At 46.1% G+C, this 15,284-nt stretch overlaps 1 protein-coding gene across 2 annotated transcripts in view; it reads right to left on the reverse strand.

Moving 5' to 3' along the window:
* The window catches only part of adamtsl3 (ADAMTS-like 3), a 327,965-nt gene that overhangs the window by 13,779 nt on the left and 298,902 nt on the right, over positions 1 to 15,284 (reverse strand). The window contains exons 26-28 of one of the 2 annotated variants that reach the window (XM_078427554.1): positions 14,730 to 14,942; positions 10,251 to 10,434; positions 3,106 to 3,310 (exon numbers count right to left, since the gene is read on the reverse strand). In XM_078427554.1, the coding sequence (XP_078283680.1) occupies positions 3,106 to 3,310; positions 10,251 to 10,434; positions 14,730 to 14,942 (602 nt within the window). The remainder of the gene's footprint in view (positions 1 to 3,105; positions 3,311 to 10,250; positions 10,435 to 14,729; positions 14,943 to 15,284) is intronic. The other variant, XM_078427555.1, reaches the window with a different exon arrangement.

Consider the following 15,284-nt stretch of genomic DNA (forward strand, 5'->3'; position numbering starts at 1 on the left):
AATAGCAAAAGCTGCACTGAAGCATCATAGTTTTGGGACTCGTAAAATGTGGAGGTGTAAAAGTTACAGGATGAGTTGGTCCAAAAGGAGTCAGGGAGTATTCAGGAAGCAAATGTTGATGAATGATGGAATAAGAATATGGAACGGTGGAATATGGGCGGCACGGTGGCGCTCAGGTAGAGTTGCTGCCTTACAGCGCTGGATCCCGACTACGGGCGCTGTCTGTACGGAGTTTGTACGTTCTCCCCGTGACCTGCGTGGGTTTTCTCCGAGATCTTCGGTTTCCTCCCACACTCCAAAGACGTGCAGGTTTGTAGGTTAATTGGCTTGGTATAAGTGCAAATTGACCCTAGTGTGTGCAGGATAGTGTTAGTGTGTGGGGATCGCTGGTCAGTGCGGACTAGGTGGGCCGAAGGGCCTGTTTTCTCGCTCTGTATCTGTAAACTAAACTAAAACCAGTCAACAAGCAATCTTTCACCCCTTTATTATCCTCGTTAATATGTTTTCCTCGAGTGTGTTAGTGGTGAACGCGTTTCCATTCCACCACCGCCACAGCCCCTCAACATTTGGGGACATTAGAGCGTTTATTTTGAACCAGATCCTGTGCCATATCCCAGTTTCTCCTGGAAGTCTGTGGTAATTTGAACCAATTCTGTCTCGGCAGACTAGTCACTCAAACGCCAAGGCTAAAATTGCAGTATTTTCAGAAATAAAATGAGGCTTGGTGTACTATGTTGCTTTGAGCAAGTCTGTGGTAATGGATGATCGTCATGTAAAGGCACACACTGATGACAGATTAAAAAGTTGGCATCAATTTGATGCACGATCAGTAGGTTTTTGCGTCCAATACTGTAATATTATAAACACCCCCCTTACGGTTTCTCTGGCTGTGGAATGATGGAGCTGCAGTGGAATCACATCAGGATGGAGACCTCACTGCTGCTGGAAGGCCAAGGGCTCATCAGGTGGGAGCAGGATCACATCACTTTTCCCAGAAAAGTGTGAGGCAGGGCATGGCGTGTAACGCAATACAGCATCAGCAACATCACTGGGGAGTTGTGTTACTCTCCCCTCAACGCCCATCAATAATCCCCCCATACCCAGGCCAACAGCTGTTGCTTACAGCTCAGACAACCATGCCCACTCTCACTTGTGTGAAACACCACTCAACACTTTCATTTCAGATTCAGCTTGGGGAGAAACAAAGTTTTATTCCATTACTAATGATTGCTTCCACCTTAGGCTAATCAACTCTGCTGATATGTTTAAGTGTGTGGGAAGGAACTGCAGATGCCGGTTTACACCGAAGATAGACACTAAAAGCTGGGGTAACTCAGCGGGGCGGGCAGCATCTCTGGAGAGAGGGAATGGGTGACCTTTCAGATCAAGACCCTTCTTCAGACTCAGGGATATGTTTAACTGTGGGTAGCGTAGGTTTACTAGGTTGCTATTGATGGCGTGCAGCGTAGGTTTACTAGGTTAATTCCCGGAATGGCGGGACTGTCATATGTTGAAAGACTGGAGCGACTAGGCTTGTATACATTGGAATTTAGAAGGATGAGAGGGGATCTTATCGAAACGTATAAGATTATTAAGGGGTTGGACACGTTAGAGGCAGGAAACATGTTCCCAATGTTGGGGGAGTCCAGAACAAGGGGCCACAGTTAAGAATAAGGGGTAGGCCATTTAGAACTGAGATGAGGAAAAACGTTTTCAGTCAGAGAGTTGTGAATCTGTGGAATTCTCTGCCTCAGAAGGCAGTGGAGGCCAATTCTCTGAATGCATTCGAGAGGGCAAGATAGAGCTCTTAAGGATAGCGGAGTCAGGGGGTATGGGGAGAAGGCAGGATCGGGGTACTGATTGAGAATGATCAGCCATGATCACATTGAATGGCGGTGCTGGCTCGAAGGGCCGAATGGCCTCCTCCTGCACCTATTGTCTATTGTCTAACAGTAACTCAAAATAGACATTGGTGGATCAATACTTGTCAGAATCCTTACCCTTCAGGAAAGGAAGGCAATTGATTTAGTCTACTTCAAGCCTAACTTACAATTAGAAGTTTGATTGATCAGTAGTAATGCTTGGAAAATGTTCACAACACTAAAACTGATTAAGGAATAAACTTCCTTTCATCCGCTGGGGCTGAACACAGACCTCAGTGCTGCACAGAAGGAAACACCATCAGATAACTGAACCCATTTAGTTTCCCAGCAGTTAATGAAATAGCAGGACTATCATTCAGCTTCTGACTAACATTCCGACACGCTGGCTTCCCCAGGCAATGCTCAGTTGCACTTTGCCCTGACAGAATGAAAGGGCGCTCTTTTAGAAAGGAGGTGAGGAGGAACTTCTTTAGTCAGGGGGTAGTTAATCTGTGGAACTCTGCCACAGAGGGCAGTGGAAGCCAACTCAATGGATATTTTTAAGGCAGAGATAGACATATTCTTGATTAGAACGGGTGTCAAGGGTCTTGGGGAGAAGGCAGGAGAATGGGGTAAGGAGGCAGAGATCAGCCATGATTGAATGGCGGAGTAGACTCAATGGGCCGAATGGCCTAATTCTACTCCTATCACTTGTGAACGTGACAGTGGGGGTGGAAGTCACTGCGATATTGAACTGCAGGTTACATCATCTGCGGTACACGAGAAATCTACAACGCTGAATCTGTATCCAACCCGGGATGCCAATTTAGTTACAACTAACTATGAAAATGCAGTTGCTTTTAAGGTCGAGACCCTTCTTCAGGCTGGAGAAGGGTCTCGACCCGAAATGTCACCCATTCCCTCTGTCCAGAGATGCTGTCTGTCCCGCCGAGTTACTCCAGCACTCTGTGTCTGTGTTTACATATCTGTTGTGCTGCTGCAAGTAAGAATTTCATTGTTCTGAATTTCATTGTTCTGTTTTTAATTTATTATGACAACACATCTCCTCCCCTCCCCCTCAATCTCTCTCTCAAACTTGTGTAAACCTTTCAGGCTTATTTTTCTTTTCCAAACTGCATAGTTTTCATGAGAATATCACAGGAGAACACCCTGAGGAACAGGTTCCAGCTCTGTCATTCTTTATCTCTGTCCAGGAGCATCCAGTAATGGTGGCTGTGCTTACCTCTCCCCACACTGCCCTCTCCCACTGGGCGCAGGGCTGCAGTGAACACTCCGCCTCGCTGGGTGGCCGATCCTCTCCGGCACAGACAGCCGGAGGTACGATTGTCACAGTGCCGCTGGCCGTGAACTGCTCGCATCTCACTCTGAGTCGCCGCACTCCTTTACCACACGGGACTGAACACTCAGTCACTGAGGTTGTCACCCATCTGCAGGGACAGAATTAGTTCAATGGAGTTAATCTTCACGTCAGCACTGTTGGAAATGGACAGGAAATGGGACACCTTTTCATCTCCAGCCTTCGTCCACCCATTTACCAATCAACCTCCCTCACCATCCACAGTGTCAGGGGTTGTGGGGAATGAGGCAGGAGAATGAGGTTAGGAGGGAGAGCCTTGATGGTGCACCAATCTGTCAACATCCCCTCCCTTCTCCGTACGCTGGGAGGGGCGATGTGAGAGAGGACAGCGAGCCACTGCAAAGGTGTTGACTTAAGTGTCCCTGTGATGCCCCACATTGCAGAGTTATGGACACTGGCAACCCGTTTGGTGTGGCAGCTATCAGCCCAAGCTGTTGAGCAAAACTCGAGTAACACTCAAGTACTGCCTTTTAATAGTAACACAATTAAAAGGCAGTAACACAATTAAAAGGCAGTAACACAATTCCTGGCTCAGCGTCATAAGGTGCAACCTTTTTAGCAAACCATATCACGTTCAATAATACAGACAATATTAGCCTATTAGAAATATTTAAATAGAAGAAAAATTACTGGAGGTTAATTTTATTTGTTAAAGAGTAACATGTATTAAAAACCTGTCCATTTCTTCAGCCATTACGACATGCAAAGTGTGATTAGACATTCATTGGACTGATTCCCTCAGCCACTAATTTGCCAAACAGTCTCCCTGTTGCCACACACACGCACACCATCCATAATTGTAAAGAACGTGCCAATCATTGAGTAGCAAGATCCATTTCACTCTCTGATGATGCCTGACTCGTAGCGCTCTGCATTATTCATTGCGTCTCTCCCATCCACTGTGCAGCTGTGTTTTCCATGGCTCAGTGATAGTACAAAGTGTGGCTTCAAGCCCCGCGATGAGGACGAGTTCATTACTTCGGACGACGGGTCTGGCGCAGTTTAGAGGAGGTGCTGATTGAAGCAGGAAGTGCCCTGTGTCTGAAGCGTTACACTGATGGTCTGTCACCCAGGTGGACAAGAAACGTTTCTTGTGTGTTAATCGTGGCACGTGGGCAGCACGGTGGCACAGTGGCAGAGTCGCTGGAGACCCAGGTTCGATCCCCACCACGGGTGCTGTCTGTATGGAGTTTGTGCATTCTCCCCGTGATTGCGTGAGTTTTCTGTGAGACATTTGTTTTCCTCCCACGCTCCAAAGATGTACAGGTTTGTAGGTTAATCGGCTTGGTGTATGTGCAAATTGTCCCTAGTGTGTGTAGGATAATGTTAATATGTCCGGGGATCGCTGGTCGGTGCGGACTCGGTGGGCCAAAGGGCCTGTTTCCGCGCTGTATCTCTAAACTAAACTAAAAACTAAAATGGGATATTTGTTCCTTTGCCGGCGCCCTTTAAGTGGCGACTCTTTGCATACCTTGGCAGCGCAAAACAACAAATATAACTGGGACTTGTCGTATCTGACAATAAAGTATCATTCATTCATTTATTCAGGTGGGTGTAGTGGGCCAAGTACTCGGGAGCCGCCACATGGGCAAGAAAAGTTTCAGGCAATAATTTGGACAAAGATGCACAGGGAACTGTAGATGCTGGAAGATCCAGCAAAACGCAAACTGCTGGAGGAGCTCAGAGGGTCAGGCAGTGTCTGTAGAGAGAATGGAAATCCAGTCTGAAGAAATCTGACCTGAAATGTCTTCTGTCCGTTCCTTCCACACATGCGGCCAGATCGGCTGTGTTCATCCAGCAGTTTGTGTTTTGTGTACTGAGATGGAGAGGGGTCGGCCTGGTGTCCAGTCTAACCAATGTAGGAGATTAGTGGTTGAGATTGCTGATTGGACACTGGATATCCATATCAGTGAGACACAAGTTTAGATTCAACATTGCAACGATGCGCCTCAAACATTAACTTCAATAAACTGAAGAATTTCTAATAAGTTATGAAACAAGTGATTTAGTAGAAATTCTTCAGTTACATTTCTTAATATATTTGCTTCAAAATTGCAGGCAACTTTTGGGAACACTGATATTGGGTGCTCTCAACTAGTTTAGTTAATTATTGTCACATGTTTAGTTTAGTTTAGAGATACAATGCAGATACAGGCCCTTCAGCCCACCGAGTCCGTGTCGACCAGCGACCCCAGCACATTAACACTGCCCTACACACACTAGAGATAATTTACACTTACACCAAGCCAATTAACCTATAAACCTCTACGTCTCTGGAGTGTGAGAGGAAACGGAAGATCTCAGAGAAAACCCACACAGGTCACGAGGAGAACATACAAACTCCGTACAGACAGCACCCGTAGTCAGGATCGAACCCGGGTCTCCGGTGCTGCAAGCGCTGTAAGGCAGCAACTCTACCGCTGTGCCACCGTGCCACTGAGGTACAGTGAAAAGCTTTTGTTTGCGTGCTGTGCAGTCAAAGAAAAGACTACACGTGAATACAATCAAGCTGTCTGCAGGGCACAGACCGACAGTGCAACATTTAGTGCAAGATGCAACACTGAAGTGGGATAAAGTCCGAATAAAGATCATTCAAAGGACCCCAATAAGGTTGATGGGAGGTCAGGATTAAAACTGCTTAAAAATAATAGAGTATGTATTGTAATTTCACATATCAGGCAATTCTTTGAGATAGCAGCTAAGCATTTTGATCTGACTTTACATTTGGTAATTAGTTCCAGTCTGGGACGTTGAAACTGAGAACACCAATTTCTCCTCGTGCTCTGTGGCCAAGCTGGCAGCTGGACAACCCCTGGCTGACAGGGAGATCGTGTTACAGCTTCTTATTCCTCACTCTTTTCAAGAGATTTGACATAACAGGCAGTTGGGATTCTGGCGTGTAGTTATCAGTCTGTGGCTCCGATCCTTTTGTATGGCTGCACAGGACATTTGCTGCTTTCTTGATGAGTCGGGTCACCATTTGATGGCGATAATCCAGACCAATGAGCGCGAGAACAGCTGGCCACACAAAGAGTGTTTCGAGAGACTGGCAACCTGGGCCTCATGGTTCGTGTGTGAGAAGCAACTGCAGATGCTGGTTTAAACGGAAGATAGACACAAAATGTTGGAGTAACTCAGCGGGACAGGCAATATCTCTGGGGAGAAGGAATGGGTGATGTTTCGGGTGGAGTCTGAAGAAGGGTCTCAACCCGAAACGTCACCCATTCCTTCTCTCCAGAGATGCTGCCTGACCCACTGAGTTACTCCAGCATTTTGTGTCTATGCTCAGGGATAATAATTGGGCAGAGTTCCAGGTTTTCAAGTTGTTGAGCATTTTATTTTGCACGTCTGATTGCTGGTGTCCATTGAAACATTTGGTTTCCATTCTGGAACGTTGGGAGACAGGAACAATTTTCTAACATCCATGAAACGAGGCTTTGGACCCTACCCGTCTCAAAACGAGAGGGACGTTGGGGAAGACAGAAACATATTTTTGCAATCTTCCACCACTCCCTGGAGGCCTTCCACCAATCCCACAGTTTGGATATGATCGTGGATCTCTGATGAACTGACAATAGAGTCTTTTCACATTGGAGTTCAGTTTGGAAATATGCTTCACAGTTGTTTTCATTGCCTGATGTTTTCCATTTATCAAGACATCTTTGCTTTTTGGCTAATGTAAAAATCAGAACTCAGAGCCAACCTTTAGCTGAATTAAATTCAGCTATGTAACAATAAATGTAATCATCTTGTCTTGTAGATGCACGCTGGCTTTCATGTGGTGGATGGGACATCTGTGCAAGGCCAGAACCTCCGCTGACCATTTTGCTGTATTAAAACCGTTACTATAAAATGCAAGTGCTAATCTGAACAGAACCGTTCACATTAGACAGGTATGTGTAGGAAGGAACAGCAGATGCTGGTTTAAACCGAAAATAGACACAAAATGATGGAGTAACTCAGCGGGACAGGCAGCATCTCTGAGGAGAAGGAATAGGTCTCCATCTCTCCAGAGATGCTGCCTGTCCCGCTGAGTTACTCCAGCATTTTGTGTCTATCTTACATTCATTGATTGAAGCAGAGGCTCTCACAACATTTTGTAAGTATCTAAGTATCCTGCAATTATCTAGTAACTTGAGTGACCCCAAGAATTCCAATGTCCATAATGGGGTAGAGGTGAATCGGACAATACTCTAGCTTGTGGAAGGACTGTTCAGATAGATGACAGAGGGGAAGAGGCTGTTCCTGAGTCTGGTGGTGTGCGTCTGGTGGTGTGCGTCTGGTGGTGTGCGTCTGGTGGTGCGCGTCTGGTGGTGCGCGTCTGGTGGTGTGCGTCTGGTGGTGTGCGTCTGGTGGTGTGCGTCTGGTGGTGCGCGTCTGGTGGTGTGCGTCTGGTGGTGCGCGTCTGGTGGTGTGCGTCTGGTGGTGCGCGTCTGGTGGTGTGCGTCTGGTGGTGTGCGTCTGGTGGTGTGCGTCTGGTGGTGTGCGTCTGGTGGTGTGCGTCTGGTGGTGTGCGTCTGGTGGTGTGCGTCTGGTGATGTGCGTCTGGTGGTGTGCGTCTGGTGGTGTGCATCTGGTGGTGCGCGTCTTCAAACTTCTGTACCCTCTACCCGATGGGAGCAGTGAGATGAAGGAAAGGCCGGGGTGGGAAAGGACTTTGATGATGTTAGCTGCTTTCCCAAGGCAGTGGGACGGGTAGACGGAGTCAATGGGAGTCTGGAGTCTGGTCTGTGTGGTGGGCTGCGATACATCCTCAACTCATAGCATGGCTTGTTATGAGTTTCACTTCAAATTTGGTTTCCCTAGCATGTTAGAAAGCACCTGTACTGTTGTTATTCACATTAGGGTCTCTGCGCATTTGAAGGTTGCTTTGGAAGGCTTAAGTTTGGGTTTGAATCTGAGGCTGACTGCAGCTGGAGTTGGGATTATTGCACCAGGCCAACATGAAGGCACACATTGTACACGAACCACCAGGGGCATGCGAAGGAATGCTGACAATTTAACCTTCTCAATTAGTGCTGCAACAGACATTCAGAACAAAATACACATGGGTGAAATTAAAATTAAGTGTTCGGCTGAAAGAGTGCGTGACAGCAGAGCGTAGTTTTACACAGATCGCCCGTCTTATTCCAACTGCAAGAAACCTCTCTCAATTGTTTCTTAACATGTAAGGTGAGAGGGGAAAGATTTAATAGGAATCTAAGGGGAAGGTTTTTACACAAAGGGTGGTAGGTGTGTGAGACGAGCTGCCGGAGGAGCTAGTTGTGGTAGGTACTATCACAATGTATAAAAAAACATTTGGACAGGTACATGGATAGGACAGGTTCAGAGAGATATGGACCAAATGGGACTAGTGTAGATGAGACATGTTGGTCGATGTGGGCACGTGGGGCCAAAGGGCCTGTTTCCGCACTGTATCACTCTTTGACTCTGAGACATTTACTAAAAGAAGCAATTCTTTCCATCCAAAACCTGATGTCGTTTAGCAGATAGTCCAGATTTCTGCGCAAGTTGTAAAGCAATATGTTATCTCTTCATTATGTAGGAGCTAATTCATCAACGTCAGTACACCATAATCCATAGTCCAGCCTGGGGCCGTGTAACACAGCCAATTTGTAACATGGTCCTTGTGCTACAATGAAGTCCACGTCAGCACAAGGCATTGATGACAGCTATGAATGCTCACTACACCTTGTCCTCCACTTCACTCATCTCCACACTGCACATTGTGACCTTTAATGTTGCCTGATTTGATCATTTATCATTAGTAATCCAAGCTTTCCAAAAGTTGTTGTACGTGAAAGTTGAGAGGAATGCCTCAGTTATTGGACGTTGCAAATGTAAACAATACAAAGCACTTTAATGTGGATTACAAAGGGGAACACTACAGGTTTCAAACATGGAGACATAAGAAAGTAGAGATGCTGGGATCTTGAGTAAAAGTCAAAGTGCTGGAGGAATTCAATGGGGGTAGACAACACCTGTGGAGGGAATGGACGGCCAACGATTTGGGTTGGGAGCCTTCTTCAGACTAAGGCTAAATGTTATATTTTATATATGAAGACCATTTACATAATGTAAAGACATGGTTAATCTGTGAGGGGAGGGAAGTGGAATACAGAGGTGTGGTCAACGACTTTGTTGAGTGGTGTGGGCTGAATCACCTGCAGCTCAACACCGACAAGACTCAGGGGTTAGTGGTGGACTTTAGCAGGAGAGGAACACCCCTGTCCCCTGACTCCATCAAGGGTGTGAAGTTTGCCAAGGACCTGGACCGTAAACTGGACTGGTCCAGGAACACTGATGCAGCACAGAACGCCACAGGAGATCCTTCTTCTGTGTGGCTATCAAACTGTACAACTCCTCCCCCTTCTGTAGTGGGACAGACTCAGACTGACCCCCCCCCCCCCCCCCCAATCTTTGCACATCCCAAATCCTGGATTTCCACTCGTCACTTTAATTTCACATTTCATGCCTCTTGTTGTGTTTTATGACTGTTGGCAGACCAATTTTCCTCCTGGGATAAATAAAGTTCTATCGTATTGTAACGTTCTCTATCACGTGTTGTGTTGGGAAATGAGCATTGTTTTGTGATCACAAATTCAAACGCTGAAGACTTGTTCAAAACTCACTTTTGGATTTCACAATACACCGTTAGGTTTGGTGAGATTTTACCACAAGAAGCAAAGTCAAAAAACGTTCATTATCGTACGTTGTACGGGCAGAATTAGGCCATTCGGCCCATCATCTACTCTGCCATTCAATCATAGCTGATCTATCTTTCCCCCCAAACCTGTCCTATCCATGTACCTGTCTAATGGTTTCTTAAATGTTGGGATAGTCCCAGCCTCAACTACGTGATCTGGCAGCTTGTTCCATACACCCACCACCCTTTGTGTGGATAAGTTACCCCTCGGATTCCTATCTAAATCATTTCCCCTTCACTTGATGGGCCGAATGGCCTAATTCTGCTCCTAGAACTTAAACAGTGGTTGATTTTCTCATCTTACCTGGCGGGGCAGTCCTGGATATTGCATGGTTCAATGACTATAGGGGGCTTTGGAAGCTCGTAGCACACTGACTCGTTCACCTTGAGTCCCCTTGTATTCAGACAGAGCATCTTCCTGTAGCGAGTTCCATTGTTGCCGCAAGTCTCTGAACAGGTAGCCCAGTCACCGGCTACCCACCTCACACCTGTTCACCAAAACAAGCATCCACTGTGGTCAGAACATTCCAATGTTGGTCATACTGTTAATAATGATTGATATTCATTCGTCGCATTACATTGATATTTTCATTTATTTAATATTTACACACTGCGACATTCTTCTATTATTTTAATCATATTGCTAGATTTAGTTTTGTTTATTATTGTCACGTGTACCGAGGTACAGTGAAAAGCTTTTACATTGTATGCCTTTCCGTGATCATGTATTGTCTTTCCGCTGACTGGTTAGCACACAACAAAAGCTTTTCACTGTACCTCCCTCCATACACGTGACAATGAACTAAACTGAAGCTGCTCTCTGGTCAGCAAACCCCCCCCCCCCCATATTATTACAATCTTGAGACTTTGAAAGTGGGATAATGTACTCTGAAGAGGTGTTACGATCCAAAATGTCACCCATTCTTTCTCTCCACAGATGCTGCCTGACCCGCTGAGTTACTCCAGCACTCTGTGAAACGTCACCTATCCATGTTCTCCACAGATGTTGCCTGACCCGCTGAGTTACTCCAGCACTCTGTGAAACATCACCTATCCATGTTCTCCACAGATGTTGCCTGACCCGCTGAGTTACTCCAGCATTCTGTGAAACGTCACCTATCCATGTTCTCCACAGATGTTGCCTGACCCGCTGAGTTACTTCAGCATTTTGCATCCATCTGCTTTTTTTAAATTTATAACTTACAAACAGTTTGAGTTAGGAGCAGTTCTCAGTATGTGGCATGGTGGAGCGGTGGTAGAGTTGCTGCCTTACAGCACCAGAGACCAGGGTTGGATCCTAACTACTCGTGCTGTCTATGTGGGGTGTGCAGGCTCTCCCTGTCACCGCATGGGTTTTCTCCGGGTACTCCGGTTTCCCCCCACATCCCAAAGACGTACAGATTGGCAGGTTAATTGCCCCGAGTGTGTAGGGAATGGATGGGAAAGTGGAATAACAGAGAACTTGTATGGACAGCTGCTCCATAGTCAGTGTTTCACCAATCATAGAGTCTGACAGATGGAAGGAATTCAAGCAGGGGCGGCCTAGAGGGCAACAATGTAAATGCCGGGTAACTTAACAAACCTTCCTGTGCTGCACTCCACTGTAAATGCAAGACCATCAACATTCCTCTCCTAGTTTCTACTGGTACTCCAATAGAATGGAGATGAGGAGGAAGCTCTTTAACCAGCGGGTGGTAAATCTGTGGAATTCATTGCCACAGACGGCGATGGAGGCCAAGTCTTTGGGCATTTATAGAGAAGATTGATGGGTTCTTGATTTAGTCCGGGTGTCAGAGGTTATGGAGAGAAGGCAGGAGAATGGGATTGAGAGGGAAAAATAGATCAGCCATGATTGAATGGCAGAACAGACTCGGTGGGCTGAATGGCCTAATTAGAGTCATAGAGTGATACAGCATGGAAACAGGCCCTTCGGTCCAACTTGCTCATGCCGGCCAACATGTCCCAGCTACACTAGTCCCACCTGCCTGCGTTTGGTCCATATCCCTCCAAACCTGTCCAAACAATGGCGCATTCTGCTCCTGTGTCTTCAGGTCTTGTGATACTTGTCCACTTTCAAGCCAATGTCATTGAAAATCACATTTCACCCAGAGAAAGATATATAGGAAGGAACTGCAGGTGCTGGTTTAAACCAAAGACAGACACAAAGTGCTGGAGTAACTCAGCGGGACAGGCAGCATCTCTGGAGAGAAGGAATGGGTGACGTTTCAGGTCTGAAGAAGGGTCTCATACCAAAAACGTCACCCATTCCTTCTCTCCAGAGATGCTGCCTGTCCCGTTGAGTTACTCCAGCATTTTGTGTCTACCCAGAGAAAGATAATCTATTCTCAATGACGTATCACGGAAACAAGATGTTATGCATTTCTATTTCTCGGAGGATGTGCAACAAATAAGGAACGCGAGCATAAATAAGACTGAGTAGCTGTGGTTTTATGGGCCAGGATGCCAATGCTTATGAATTGGAACTTGTTGGCTTATATACTATTCACTGTGGACCCTGGTGCCTCCAGTGTGGTCGTTAAGTGTGAGGTAGATTTATTTATGCTCAAACTCCCTGTTTGCACCAAATTTTCACAGAACGTGGTGAAATCTGGCCAGTTACAGCTGTGGAAAATATCCGCATGGGTACCGGAATAACGGAGTGTGGATGAAATCTTTGACAGGCCATAAAATACATACGCAGAGAAAGTGCTGAAACACTCCAGTCAAAGGATAATGACTTTAACAGGAGCCAGATGCCCATCACCCAACCTGTTGCTCATCTCTGCAACCCATCCTCGTTATAAAGCTTCACTTTTCATCCAGCATCTTGTCTGTCCTTTCTGATTTTGCCGTAATGATTAGTGTAGGAAGGAACTGCAGATGCTGGTTTACACCGAAGATAGACACAAAATGCTGGAGTCCGAAGAAGGATCTCGACCCGAAACGTCACCCATTCCTTCTCTCCAGAGACGCTGCCTGTCCCGCTGCATTACTCCAGCATTTTGTGTCTATCTTTGCCGTAATGATTGTTGTTTGGTTAAAAATTGGAAAAATGGACCATAAGGCATGGAGTAGAGTTCTCAAGGCTACCTCTTGCACGACTACAAACTTGTTTTTTCCCAGATTGATCTCCCGGTGGCCGAGCACTTCAACTACCCCTCCCATTCCAGTCTGACCTTTCTGTCATGGGCCTCCTCCAGTGCCATAGTGAGGCCCACCGGAAATTGGAGGATCAGCACCTCATATTTCGCCTGGGCAGCTTGCAGCCCAGTGGTATGAACATTGACTTCTCCAACTTTAGATAGTTCCTCTGTCCCTCTCTTCCCCTCCCCCTTCCCAGATCTCCCTCTATCTTCCTGTCTCCACCTATATCCTTCCTTTGTCCCGCCCCCCTGACATCAGTCTGAAGAAGGGTCTCGACCCGAAACGTCACCCATTCCTTCTCTCCTGAGATGCTGCCTGACCTGCTGAGTTACTCCAGCATTTTGTGAATAAATACCTTCGATTTGCACCAATGTCTTGTTGTCTTTTTTCTTGTTATCGTCCTGCTGACTTTGACATGTAATTTAAGTATAGTTTATGTTTTAGTGTGTGTTTCTTGGATCTATCTGCCTGTGAACATGGCAGATACATGACTACCTGGATGGCACGGGTTTGGAGGGATCGGGGCCAAACGTGGGCATGTGGGACTAGTTTGGTGGGGCAGGTTGGTCGGTGTGGGAAAGGTGGGCTGAAGGGCCTGCTTCTACACTGTATCACTCTGTGAGTCCATGAAGCTTCTGCAAGTAAGATCTTCATTGCGTCTGTACCTCAACACCCTTGGCATTAGGAAATTGCTTTGAACTGCTCTGAATGTCCAGGAATCTATCCTCTTGCGCTCCAAGGGCTAGAGTCCTCGCCTGCTCAACTTCACATTAATGATTCCAAATATGAGGAAGGATATTCTTGCTATTGAGGGCATGCAGCGTAGGTTTTCTAGGTTAATTCCCGGAATGGCGGAACTGTCATATGTTGAAAGACTGGAGCGACTAGGCTTATATACGCTGGAATTTAGAAGGATGAGAGGGGATCTTATCAAAACGTATAAGATTATTAAGGGGTTGGACACGTTAAGAGGCAGGAAACCTGTCCCCAATGTTGGGGGAGTCCAGAACCAGGGGCCACAGTTTAAGAATAAGGGGTAGGCCATTTAGAACGGAGATGAGGAAAAACTTTTTCAGTCAGAGAGTTGTGAATCTGTGGAATTCTCTGCCTCAGAAGGCAGTGGAGGCCAATTCTCTGAATGCATTCAAGAGAGAGCTAGATAGAGCTCTTAAGGATAGCCCAGTCAGGGGGTATGGGGAGAAGGCAGGAACGGGGTACTGATTGAGAATGATCAGCCATGATCACATTGAATGGCGGTGCTGGCTCGAAGGGCCGAATGGCCTCCTCCTTCACCTATTGTCTATTTTCTATCCCAGAGTCAAGAAAAGAACATTTAATGAATGGGAAATATTCAAAACTCACATCTAGAAGCAACCTGGCATATGGCATATATTAGTGACTGATGGGCATCCAGAAGCAGGAACATTAACATTCGGGCAGAGTTACCTTGCATAAAGGACCAGCTGACGACCCTGACATTTACTGTTGTAGGGACAGATTCTCAGGCCTTTCACTGTTCATACTTTCCTGTTGCAATGTGCAGTAGTCTCAGCTCCTCCAGCGCACTCCCACACTAATGCTGCTCCAATATAAAGTGGTGAATGATATCAAACAGCAAGAGAATAAATTCTTAGCATACCTACAAAGCTCACGTTCACATAAGCAGAGACTGTCTGAATATTATCGGCAGCCTGACATTTGTATTGTCCCTGCAACCTCTCCAAAGCCATTCTCACTTCCAGGACCTGTCCCCTGGCTAGGACCTTGTATTCAAGTCCTGGGATGCTGTGGATGGATTGATTCTTGAAATACCACGTAATGGCCATTTTGTCTTTGGCAACTGTTGGACAGGCTGGAAAATAATATGATGCACAGGTTTTAGACCAGAAATAAGAAACCTACAATAATAACAACCGTAATTCTAAAAAGAAAACTGCAATAATTATACTACAAAGATTCTTTGTGAAATTTAATTTGATTGCATTTAAGTTACCCCAACAAAGTAAAACATTCATTATATGAACCGCAAATGATTTACGGCAAGTTAGATATGCATTCAATATTTACTATTGAGGAATTGGTAGATTGCAGCACAAGTTTACAACTAATTCTTCACCAGATGTGACTTCTTGCGAAACATTTCTGTTTGGAACCAAAAATGTGAAAGAAGGAACTGCAGATGATGGTTTACACC

This window comes from Rhinoraja longicauda, chromosome 33 (genome assembly GCF_053455715.1).
Source record: "Rhinoraja longicauda isolate Sanriku21f chromosome 33, sRhiLon1.1, whole genome shotgun sequence".
Taxonomy (NCBI): Eukaryota; Metazoa; Chordata; class Chondrichthyes; order Rajiformes; family Arhynchobatidae; genus Rhinoraja; species Rhinoraja longicauda.